Raw genomic sequence first — 13,207 nt, 5'->3', positions numbered from 1 at the left:
TTGAGGGGTGCATTTGAGGACCATGAAAGTTCAGAATCTGTTGGTTCAGGAAAGAGGGCTTTGGTGAACTACACAAAGGCACAATTGCTGCATACTTGAAGATGTCTCAAGTGGATGCTATATACCTTCCCATTCCAATAAATTTTATCTTTATTAGGTTTGAGGGAAAAGGCAATCAAGAGTTAGAGCTGATGAGGTGCAGCGCCATCATCTTCCTCTTATAAGTTCTATAAATTACAATTTCTCAGTACATGCCATAGAAATGGGTGAAAGTGACAGAGGTATTTGAGCATGCAATCAAGGTTTTGGCACGTAGGGATGATGTATCAGGTACCAGGTCTGATGGTGAGCAGGTTTGGCAGGTCAATATAGATGAGATGGAATATTTCTTCACCAGTCTTATTGAGTACCTTCAAATAGATAAAGCATACAATATCTTCATTCTTAACCCCAAGCGTGACTCCAATCGACGCACCTATGGCTATCAGAGAGGTTTGTCTGAAACAGAAATAAACTTCATCAAGGAGGATGCAGGCATGTGGACAAATCTTTTAAAATCTAAAGGGCCAATACAAAATCCATCAGATATTGAAAAGACAAGGAAACCTTCATATATGATGCATCCCATGGTCAAGTTTGCATGGACAACTGTTGAAAGTATTGACACGGTTCAGTGGGTGAATTTTTGTTTAGAGGCTCTAAATGATATTGAAAAATCATTCAGTGGAAAGTCAACAAGTGAAATTGTTTACAGACAAGCTGAACAACTTTTACATGGGAAAAGCTTTGATTTGGCACTGACATTTCGAAAGGAACTTAGGTCATCAAAAATGCTGGGACTTCACCCAGAGTGCCTTGTAGATTCATGGATTGGTAAAGAAAGGTGGGCATTTCTTGATTTGACTGCAGGTCCTTTTTCATGGGGTCCAACAGTTGGTGGTGAAGGTGTCCACCCAGGGATTAGCTTACCTAATGTAGAGAAGACCATTGGAGCCGTTGTAGAGATTACTGAGGAGGAAGCCGAGGATAAATTGCAAAGCATGATTCAGGAGAAATTTTCACTTTTTGGAGATGATCATCACGCAGTTGATGTGCTTTTAGCAGAGATGGATATCTATGAGCTTTTTGTATTCAGAAATTGTAAAGGAAGAAGGGTCAAGCTTGTACTCTGTGAAGAACTTGAGGAGAGGATGCGTGATATGAAAAGTGAAATGGAGACTTTTTAGGGCGAGGAGCATGAAGAAATCCACAGGAGGAAGGTAGCTGAGGCAATTAAATGAATGGAACAATGGAACTTGTTTGCAGATGCATATGAGGATACACAAAATTACACAGTTGCACGGGATTCATTTCTTTCTCACCTGGGTGCCACTTTATGGGGGTTTATGAAACACATTGTTGCACCTTCTAGTGCTGAAGGAGCATTTCATTATTATGAAAGATATCATATCAGTTATTTTTCATCACTTAGGAGAAAGTAAAACATATTGATTTGTTGCCCATAGAACTGAATACTGTCAGGCAGGGCCTAGTCTCCCTTATTGTACCTGGTCAGAAGGTTGAGTTTCATCCTCACATGCTGACACTTTCAGAAGATCCTGCTTTAGCAATGGCATTCTAGGTTTCACGACGTGCAGACATTGTCCCAGATTCAAGGAAATGGAGTAAAAGAGGAAAATTAATGGTGAAAATTGAAGTGTCAGAGTTGTCAGGCACAAATCTAGTAGTGGTTGAGGAAAATCTCTGATTTTAGGGCTTAATATCAGTAGTCAAAGGGTGAAATAGTGGTAAAAAGGAATATTTTGTGGAATATGGTTCCACGCTTAAAGGAGCAGATATGGTGATATTAATGCACTTGGAAAATCTTCATTTAATTTAGGTTTTTAAAAGCTATTTCTCATGGTTCTCGAGATAGTTTGGGGTTTTAGTGGCAAATTAATTTGTCTAGTTTATAGTATTGCTTTAATATAGGATTGTTTAGTTTATAATACTGTTTTATGATAGGTTTTTAGGATTAATTTTAATTTCTATTTTTTTTATTGACAAAATTTAAAATGATTTTGTAATATTATAAATAGGATTAGTTTTAAGATGTAGAGGTTTGATTTTGGCAGCAGAGAGGCTGCTTGGCACTGTGTAAAATTTCTTGAATATCATTTTAATAAAGCAGTTTTCTTCCCTTTGGACCTGGGATTCATCACGGTGTTGATGTTTAGTATGCTTTCCTATAATTCACTTACTTATTTTTTTTCTGCCTTATTTCAACATTATCTAAGAGATATTTTAGGAATTCATCTGTAATGATGCTCCCTTCATGATGATTTTGCTGTTAGATGTGGTGGTTGTCTTTGCAGAATTCATCCTTGGTTAGATGCTCTATTGAGCAACCTTGTGTTTCTTGTTCGTTTAAAGCTGCTACTGCAGATCCATCCCTATTTGATGCCTGTAGGGCAATGGGATTTCTCTCCTCTATTCTTCTCACATTTGCAATCTTCTATCTGGTTGAACATGGCACTTAATTTGCCCCAAGTTTGCCAGCAGAAACTGGCATCGAATCCATAGTCCAATCATCCTTTCTCTTGCTGTTTCGACCCAAAACCTTTCAAACAAATCCCCGCACTCCATAGCTAGCCTAAAATTTCATTTATTGCAGCCACATCTTGTTGGCAAAGAGAGAGCCCTCTCTGGTCTGGTAGGGCTAGATGCCAGACCTAAAGCTTGGTCTGTGGTTACCTCAGAGTTGCCTTTTCTCAGCCTTGAGGTTAACTCTAGGTGCTAATAGCTTCTACTGTCAAAAGTCTTAGTAGCATGGAAGTTGCCAGAGGACAGTCAGTTTCCTCCATAGGCGGAAGACTTATGAGAGGCAGCGAAGTTTGCTTCGCTGTGGGAAACAAAGGATCCAGAGAGGATCAAAGAATAAAAAAATTTCTGGATATTGATGGAGATGGATCTTAGGATAGTCATCAGTTAGCGGCCATGGTTGTCCCTGACTTTGTACGAGCAACTCAAGGCCTTTGTGAAGTTCAAGGCCGATTTCCACAATGTATAAATTAGGGCATGGAAGGACCCTAAGCTTACATGGAAAAAAATTCCATACTTAGTCTCAACAACGGATGTACAGGAGATCTTGGGGACATCACCAGCGGAGTGGCATAAACCCACAAAACTTGATGCAGGTACTAGCAAGGGTGTTGAGAGATCTATTGTGTAGTTGATTGTTGCGTAGAAGCATAAAGAAGCAGTGTAGGCTCTCATTGAGTAGAAGAAGAAAGAAGATGTTGCTAAGGCAATTGAGGAAAAACAACGCACTGCGAAGGAGCATACCGAGGCAAAGCATACTGGTATAGAGGAAGTCAAAGAATAAACTTCCAAGCATACAGATGAGCAAGAACTATCAGGACACAAAGGAGGTGGTGGAGAAGGGAAGAGCACTCGCTTCATATTCAAGAAGTGCAAAAGGGAGACAATAGTTGGGCCATGAAAGAAACATAAATCAGACAATCAGATGTGCATCAACCTGATGGTCCTCACAAAAAGGGATCTCGATGAGATCGATGACAAGGTTAGAGACACAACAACAGATTTGTGGTAGCAGTTTGAACAACAATATATGCAGACACTGGGGAGCATCCACAAGGATCTGCACGAGGTGTAGATCCATACCAACAGGATTCAACCAAGTGTTGGGCAAGAAAGTGGGGTGAAAGCAAGCCTAGCGCAAGGAAGCGGGACAGTAGAAAAGCTGGAATGGACTCTGGACCTCAGATTCATACCTTTACTAGAAGGATCGATCTGCGTGGAATCAGAGGAGAACCATGCCGTATTAAGTATAGTGAAGGACATGGGAGTCAACTTGGCCGCATTTCTGCTTTAGACTCTCCATGCACTGCATCAAGGGGTTTTGGACGAGTTAAGGATCAGAGAGTAGAGCGCCCTTGCAGTCATCAGTGAGTTCAAGGTGAATAATGAAAAGATGTTTGTAGAGAAAGATCAGACTCTAAAGGAAAAGGAGGAACTGCAAGCATGAAGTCATAGCCTAGAGAAAACAATTGAGTAGGCATGCAAAACAGTTCCTGAGTGGAATATCTCAAAGGATGCCGCAGCTACAACAAAAGTCAGAAAATTCGTTATTGCGGTCCGCGCATCAAAGGATGAGATCGGTACAGTTACCTTCAATTTTAAAATGAAAATCTCAGAACTACAACTGAAGTTGCAGCAAACTACTCCGCCAGAGGTTCGGGAGAAACGCGGAGCATCGATGAGAGAAAATATGAGTATATTGGATATCGCAATCACAAATTGTGTAATGATGTTTGATCATGCCATGGAGTTGTGGATGAACTTGTAGGAGGACCTAAACTTGCAGAGGTTGAACACATATGTCAAGGAGACATAGTGCAAGTATGATGAAGTCCAAGCGACTACACACACTTTGGTTCTAGCACAATGCCTCACGAAATTGCAGGAAGGCAAGAAGCTGCAATCAAAGATGAAAGAACTACAGAGGAAAGAGGCCCTTCTAAAGGCTAGATTATAACCATGGATAGAGGAAGCCTACCAGCTTACTCTATCGATTCAAGAAAAGTTAAAGACACTACGACAGGCATAGAGAATGATGTGCTTTGCAGTGGAAGACCTGACGATCGAGAAGTTGGTAGAGGAAGTGCAGCAGGCTGCAGTGCAGAGCACTGCTGACATAGTAGCATTGTAGGTTGAGTTAGGTGGCCTCTGCAGTAAGATTGAGGCACGAGCTAAGTGACTTGAGGGTGAGTCACCATATTTGTGTTGGGGGTCTACTGAGATAGGGTCCCCAGGATTAGTTTTGGGGTATTTTAACCCAACTTTGTAAAAGTTTTGTAAAGAATGTAAGGTCTCCGTGAAATGTGGATGCGGAGTGCGCAACTAGATAAGAGTCAAAGGGGCTTTAGCCCCTTATTTGGGTAAGTAATAGGTCAGTTTTGAGACTCACCCATGGGCTGTGGGCCATGGTATTGTATTGTAAATGTTATATATTTGGGTCATAGTGAGTCTAGAAGAGGTAGTTAGTAACTAAGAAAAGTCAAGATAGATATTGTTTAGGCAAGTGGTAAGGCAGGAAGGCTCTTCTTTCTATACTTAGGCAAAAGGGGAAGGCTCCTATAGCTGAGTGCGTAGGAAGCCTTGGTAAGTCCGCAACTGAGTGCGCGGACCCCTCCAGCAAAGTGTGCAGGGCGGAGAAGTCTGTAAATTTAATGTTGGAACTAAATAAAGATTGATTTTGAATAAATAACTTGCCTTTGAGTATTATTGTTAATTATTTTTATGTTTTGTTTTATCGCTCAATGATATGTTTTCTATAAAATAATATGTAATTTCAGCATGAATCTATTGAATCTATAATAGTTATGCATGTACTAAGTAATTATTTGATTTCACGAAGATAAGGGTTAAATCTGTTATGATTTTTTATGAATTGGGTAGATCTGTGTGAAAGAAAATCTAAGGTTATTAATTAGTGCATGAAAGTGGATAGTTGCCTCTTTAGGTTCTATAAAGACTGATCGTAGACCTTCACAAAGGTCTAGAATCCATTTTCTTAGAGTTATAGTATCAAGCCATAGAAGGATATCATTCTGTGTGAAGGCAGATTTGAGCTACAAGGGATTAATACCACTTATCACATCGTCTCTGGATGAAAAAACATGGTTCTAGCATCCCCCAATATTGCTTCAAGTGAGACTGCAACTTGCATAATGCAGGTTGTTTCCGAAAGGGCCAGCAATTAGGGTGGCGTGAACAACTTTGAACCTGGGTCAGGCCCTCTTAAACCAACAATGATGCATAATATTCATCATCTCATGTAGACAGTCCCTGTAGAGATCCACAAACCTAGGATCTACACTGATGTCTCGATCCCTTGTGGGGTGGACTCCCTCCTCAACCAAAACTTTGGACAATCTGCCACAGTAGTCCATCTGAAATATCAAACCATCCCTACGAGCCTAGACTCCCATGCCCCCCTAAGGATGTGCCTCACCCTCTTGGACCTCACCCATCTCCTCATCTGCTCCATCCCATGGGGGACAAGGCATGTCCCCAAAGAATGTGCCGATGTCTACAAAATATATAGTACAGAACAATAATTAGAGAATTTTGTTAAACAATTTACTTAAACAAGTTAAAGAATGTGCTAGAATACATTTTATTCTAATTAATTAAAACAATAATATGAAATTAAACTAATTTAAGTAAAACGCTAATATTATCTCTATCATCTGCAGGCTCATCTATTGTGAAGAGGATGTTGGGACATTGTCTCTAATGAGTACCCGCGTGTAGAAATGACAACAAGATAAACGCATGGTCATCCTCGTTGGATAGTAGCATCAGTGCCTAGGTAGAAATCCTCATTGGATACTCCGATAGGCCCCTCTTAGGCATCATCTGCCTCCACATGTGCAACCTCATTAATTGGCCTAGGAGAATGATGGTCAAATGTAGGCCTTGTCTCTAGAAACCTCTCAAAAATTAAACAAAAGAGTTCTTAAGTGAAATGTAATCTCGTCGTCCAGTGTATCACACATGACATCTATCTAAAGCCATAAAAAATTGCCTCAAAAAATTGCAAACCATCTAATACATCATGGTGCCTGAATCAAAGAATCGACATAATACAAAAGAGGGTAACTAATGCACTTCCCATCACTAGTAAAATATGAAATGATGGTGATTAATAATGAGAGACACCTAACCCCCTGTGCAACAAAAGAAGAAATCCATAGTTGTCCACCACACACCTGAAAATTTGTTGGATGGACTGCATGAGGCCCAAAATATCTCTGAGAGTAGGAAAGACTCTCTACTGCAACCCCACGGGGGACATTAGGGAACTAAGGAAAATACTCCCCTCTACTGGATGGGCTAGTGATAAAATATATGTCCTCCTCAGAGGGCCTATACCATGCCTCAGGATCGGTGTGGAAACCCTTCTCCTCGAAACTCCACTGGTGGATTAGATGCAACAACAAGATAAGAGTGTGTCTTTAGGGATGTAACCTCTTCATAGTACTTAAGGAGGCCTACATTCCTCAAAATCACTCAAGTCGTTGCGCTAATAGGGCGAGTGTATAAATCCATCTCCCTCTCTCAGGCCTCCTATGGTCAGACCACATTATATTGGTATGTCATTTTCTCCTGCTCCTACTGCTACTCCCTCTGTTGATGTATCTTCTACGTGATGGGCATATAAAATACATCACTCATACATAAAACACAATTTTATTTTTTTATTAATTGAAAAATGTATTTATAAATATGGAAACATAACTTTCAATTTAAAAAAAAAACTCGATGCGCCCAAAAAATATTAACAAACCAGTTGCGGTGCACTATTAAACACAATCACACCAGATACATTGCGCACATATGGATGATGCACTGTTGTTGGTTCACATATTTAAATTTTCATCATGATGCATCTCAAACTTATGAACCGGTGTACACATATAACCTTTTTGCACTAGTACAGAACATTCATGTTATCAAATGCACCGAGCTATATTTTTTAATATTATTTTTGCACTGTGTTTGGTAAATATGAACGCACTGAGCATAACCTAAAAAGGTACACACTCATGTAAAATTTATAACTTTTCTTGATGTGTTTTATTTTACGAAACACACCACAAAATACCAGTGTGTTAGGCTTATGCACTGAAGGATGGTGCAACCTATAATTTTATAGCGTGCACCACTATCGGTGTGATCCAAAGCTGTCGAGCGCACAACCCAAGATTTCTTTTTCAAAAACAATGGATTTTTTGACCTAATTTTAAATTCTAATCTGCTAAAAAGTTAAATTAAAGAGAACGTTAGACATTACCTAAAAATTTGCTCATCGGGGAGGCATTGTTGACTTGTAATTGAGAAAAAAAAAATTACCTCCGTTTGAGAAAATTTGAAAGCCATGCACTGAGCATGATACAAAAGGATGGTGACCAATATAAGCATTGATGTTATATCACTTGCATGAGGCAAGAGTGGCACCGGTTATTTAGAGCTCTCTATCACTATAGATGATACAAATGAAATTTACGGGCGGGACTTTTTTTTTTTTTACCCTTTCTCTAGTGCATTATTAAAACCTCATCGGTGCATCCGATATCCAAGAGTACCACTATTTTTTTTTTAAATTAAAAAACCTATAGCAGTGCTTTTGTTAAATGCCTCAGTGCGTTCTAATACATGTACCACACCAATGTTTTGTTGGACTATAACACCACATTTAAAAAAAAAGAATTGCCTAGAGATGCTCTTTAGAAGATGTGTCGGGGCATTTTAATATATGAACGATACCAGTGCTTCGTAGGAATATAGCACCACATTTTTTTTAAATTAAAAACTATAACAGTGCTCCTTCTAGGTATGCACCATGGTGTTTTACTACAAGAAAGGTACTAGTTATGTGGGTGTATATAAAACTGACAATTTTTAAAAGTTAACCTTTTCCAGCGTTATCGATTATTCAAGCACGGACGTGTTTTGTTATTTATTGCATTGTGTTTTTTTATTTTATAAAAATAAATCTACCAAGATGCACCATGTTCTATTCGGAATCGGTGCTTATATGGATAGTAAATCACCGGTGCATTTGTATATTGTAGACGCACCATCAAAAAAACATCCGCTCGCCCACCTTCGCTAGTGACCTCCACTGCAAATAGACTTTTCGGCCATTTTTATAGGGGCTTTTGCGAAAACCTCCTCTAGAATGTATTTTCCTTCTATTATAACTTCACTATGATTCTTAGTTACTTGCCCCTTACAAGGGGACAACATTTAACAAGACTATATCCATGCCATACACAACACATCAAATAAACATGTCATATACCATAACCAATTTAACTATAAACATATGAGATATCATTTTTTGGATTCAACTGCGTTAAGTAACTCATTCACGTATGACCATTTCCATGAGAGGTAGTCGTAACTGACTATTTTCTCATGATTTTTGAATAGTTCACTTAGCACTCATTGCATCGGGTGATGCTCACAGGGGTGAAGAAGTGGGATTGAAACTAGTGAAACGAATCACATAGCATCAATCATCACTTCCGGGGCTTGCACCCGGTAACCAGGACTTCCCAGCCATACAAATCATGGATATCCTTCATAGCCTGTTAAGTCATTTACATTTTCAAATAGGGAAAGAGCTATTAGAACTCACAAACACATTTAATGATGAAAGCACAGGTTATATCATGCCAATTGCGGACCACAAACAACCATACATGATTGTGATCATAACTCTGCATTTCGTAATTATATTAGCAATTACGTAAACCTCATATAAGAAATGACAGAGACATCCAGCCCTTCATAACTATGAAGACATTCACATATAACATTTCAACATAGACAACATGAATACCACATTCCTTCTTTAGCGGTGCATAATAGGTCATATGAAAACATTTTAGGCAACCATGCATATTCATATAAATAAATATGTTACTCATGCAAATAACAACAAATATAGAGGTCCTTGAGCCCCACATAACCATGAAATGTAGTAGTAGGTATCGACCATAGACATGCAAAGATATCAATAGTTATTCCAGAGGTGGAGCAAGTCCACTCACACCATATAAGCTAAACTACTCAACAAACAACTCAAAAACATGGTTGTAGTAGGGAACTACCCAAAACTCATAAACACAAAAGATGACCAGAACATGTGAAATAATAGGTAGTTTCTAATTGTTACAGACCTCCAAACTTAGGCATATCAAGAAACCTTCAAAATCTTTATAAGGATGCAACCATATCACTTAGGAAACTCATATTCACCATAGATACACAAATTAGCTAATCAACCTAGACTATATAATTAATCAAGCATTCTTACATAAACATTACAAGATTAATCGTTGGCCGTAAACACAGTAAGGCATATTGTAGTCTGTAGTCTAACATGCATAACCAAGAATACTTATATGTGTATAATGATTTAGCTGAAAACTAAAGGAGGGACTTCGACTCTCCACCCAAACGTAGGCCAACTACATTGCAACCTTTCTTGTAGTTGACCACCACTGATTTGGCTCCATGGTTTGAGGGAAATGTTTGCATAAAGAAAATATTCATGCTAATGGTTTGAACACAATTTAGGAGATGGAGTCCACTGTCCTAGCACTTCACCATCTCAACAACCAACACTTAGTGGTCCTTCAATCCTTGAACTCCACATAGGTTACACAAGCATAAACACATTCTCAATGGATATAAACACAAATACACAGGTTATCACCAGGATCAAAGAAGGTAGGCTATTATTCCAACAAAAGGTATCAAAAACAGGTGAATACAAGTTTTCTAAGGTCATTCTCACTCCCGTCTCCAAGCATCCAGTGCACTCTTATTTTTTTTCTTCTCCACTATCCCTGTGTGCATGATTCTTCTTTATTCTTTCTCATGTTGCTCCCATAGTCCAACTTCCCTTTGTTCTCTTCCCGATCTTCCAGTCCAAGCCCTAGGAATGGGAACCGCTTGCCCCTTTTTACCATCCAATTCAATCATGTCCCTTCACCTATCAAGAGGTGGTTCAGTCAATTACGCCATCTCCTCCTCCTTCTAGTGAGTGTGTCATTCCACTTATTTCCTTGTAACACTTGTCAGTGAGATCTACCTGCTTCACTTTAGGCTCGATCATGTCCCATAACTATTGTGAGATGATTGATCCATCAAGTGCACAAGAAATAACGACATTTATTTAGCTACTATGGGTCATGGCTTTTCAATCAAGACAAGTGGGTAGGTTGGATTTAGGCCTTAAATTCGTGGTCACATATGTGTATTTGGTAACATGCTAGCTCATTGTCCTACCAGTTACAATTGCTTTAGGATTAAAGACTACTCTAGGAATTGATGTAATTATTTGAAATACATAGCTAATTTTTTCCTTAATTAGATTGCAAATTTTGTAATATTTATAAAATTTGATAAACATGAGTACAAAATCAAAAGGACATGAGCACAGTCTGACTGTGTTGTGTCCCTCATATTTTTTAGCCGAGAGACTCATTCTACAGTCTAGTGCAAAGGCAATGAGTAAGTATGTTTGTACCTCTTATATATATATATATATATATATATATATATATATATATATATATATATATATATATATATATATATATATATATATATATATATATATATATATATATATATATATATATATATATATATATTCAAAATAGAAAAACAAGGTCGACTATGCTATGCATGTTTAATTAGTTGTCCATTTGACCTATTATAATTTAATGCAAATAAAAATATGTAATTTGTTTAAAACTTAAATTTTTCAAAAATATTTTATTGTATAGAATAAAATAACCAATGTGTGTTATAAATAAAATATTTCAATATGTATTAATATTGACTTATACTTAAAAAAATATTAATGACTTAATACACATGTTGTGTAATATCTATAACATTCAAAAATACAAATTAAATAATAAGATACACATATGTTTTTTGGACTATAAAATAAGTTTACACGTGTAGAAATTTGATCCCTCTTAGCTCATGTTAGATCAGTGATTAAGATATATCTATGCTGATAGAAATGTTCAAAAATCTACAATCCACATAAAAGTAAACATTTTAAAATTAAAATAATTCATTCTCAGATAATAAAAAAACCAACATTGTTCAATTTGGCGAGACAGATGTCCATGCTCAAAGATGCAAAGTTAAAAATAACAACCCTATTATGTTTCGAGCATATATTTGTCATTATTAAGTAGTATGTTTCTTTCTAAGATTGGCATTAACAGGGAATATGGTGAGGATTAATATTGGGACTGGAACTGCAAATGTTATAATCATTATTCTTACAGCACGTACTAATTGGAACAAAAAATTATTTCATTTTTCCTTTCTAGACTTTTTGAAAGAAGAGATAAGAAAATGAGTTAACTAGTGAGGTTGGTTGCTGGTCCTATCGACGTCAGAGAGAATTGAATGTTCCTAGTAAGGAGATTTTGTATGATGTGGGGCAAATCGATTGGGACAATGGAAATTGGAGAAGTTATTCAATTCAATTCTACCAGAGGTTGCTTCTTTTCTTCTTTCTAACATATTCAAATGAAAGTAGTTCAGGCCACGTGTGCTCGAATTTTGGCTATTGTGGAGAAATGGATGGTTCCATTCAATGTTTGTACTACTTCCAAAACAAAAATGTAATACACAGGCACAGTAATTTTAGCAACACATGCTGGACCTACCAGAGGCTGCTTCTTTTCTTCTTTCTAGAGTATTCAAATGAAAGTCGTTCAGGCCACGTGTGCTCGAATTTTGGCTATTGTGGAGAAATGGCTAGTTCCATTCAGTGTTTGTACTACTTCCAAAACAAAAATGTAATACACAGGCATAGTAATTTAATAGATACAATGAAAAACTTCGTTGCGCAACTTCAGTGTCGTATCTTGTCATGTCGGTCCTTTGCACCGGTACTGATCACTAGTAGTGCCTTAGTCCATCAAGGCCACTACACATCGATACTCCAAGAGGGCTTCCTCCTAACAATGTTTCAAGTAACTTCTACTTCATGTACATGGGCTCATCAAAGTGCTCTTGTAACAACCCTGGTGAAAATTCCATGTAATAAAAGTTAAAAGAAATAACCACGATTGATGGGATACTTATTCCAACATGAATGTTGGGCAAGACATCCTTGGGGATGTTCATTTGGTTGTTTATGGATAAGGAAATTGGCAAAGGCAATGGATAAGGCTTTGGAAAGGAAAAAAGGTATTTTTGGCACATTTATATATGAAAATAATGGAAATTAGGAGAAAAGGAAGGTGAAAGGTCACAAGTTGCATGTGAGGAGGAAAATGAAGGAAAATGAAGAAAATAGAGGCCTCATTCATAAAAATGCTTATGAGGATCAGTTGGTAACCTTTTGTTAGTTGATTTTTGGAGCTCTCTCATTATTCTCTCTCTCTCTCATGCTCTTGGACGCTTAGATTTTTCTTGGAGCATTTTGGCATTGGAGAAAGAAAGGCAAAGATGGTAAGAGGAAGCAAAGATCAAGCAAGGAAAGGTAGGATCAAGCAACTCCAACAAGGTTAATTGTAGGTATCAACTTGCATTTGTATTTTCCTTGCTATATTTCACATGCATGGCATTCTTTTCTATCATGGCATGGGTT

General features: G+C 37.7%; 1 protein-coding gene across 1 annotated transcript; it reads left to right on the top strand.

Moving 5' to 3' along the window:
- The first annotated feature begins 225 nt into the window (after nucleotides 1-225).
- On the top strand, nucleotides 226-1,610 carry LOC149152774 (uncharacterized). The gene has a single exon (XM_089439912.1). It carries the CDS (start codon nucleotides 378-380, stop codon nucleotides 1,224-1,226), a length of 849 nt encoding a protein of 282 aa, XP_089296038.1. The 5' UTR covers nucleotides 226-377; the 3' UTR covers nucleotides 1,227-1,610.
- Nucleotides 1,611-13,207: the final 11,597 nt, after the last annotated feature.

This window comes from Pinus tabuliformis, chromosome 9 (genome assembly GCF_031772625.1).
Source record: "Pinus tabuliformis cultivar Carrire ecotype Pingquan chromosome 9, CPIR1, whole genome shotgun sequence".
Taxonomy (NCBI): domain Eukaryota; kingdom Viridiplantae; phylum Streptophyta; class Pinopsida; order Pinales; family Pinaceae; genus Pinus; species Pinus tabuliformis.
The sequence above is the reverse complement of the archived record's forward strand: the minus strand, read 5'-3'. Positions and strand labels throughout refer to the sequence as shown.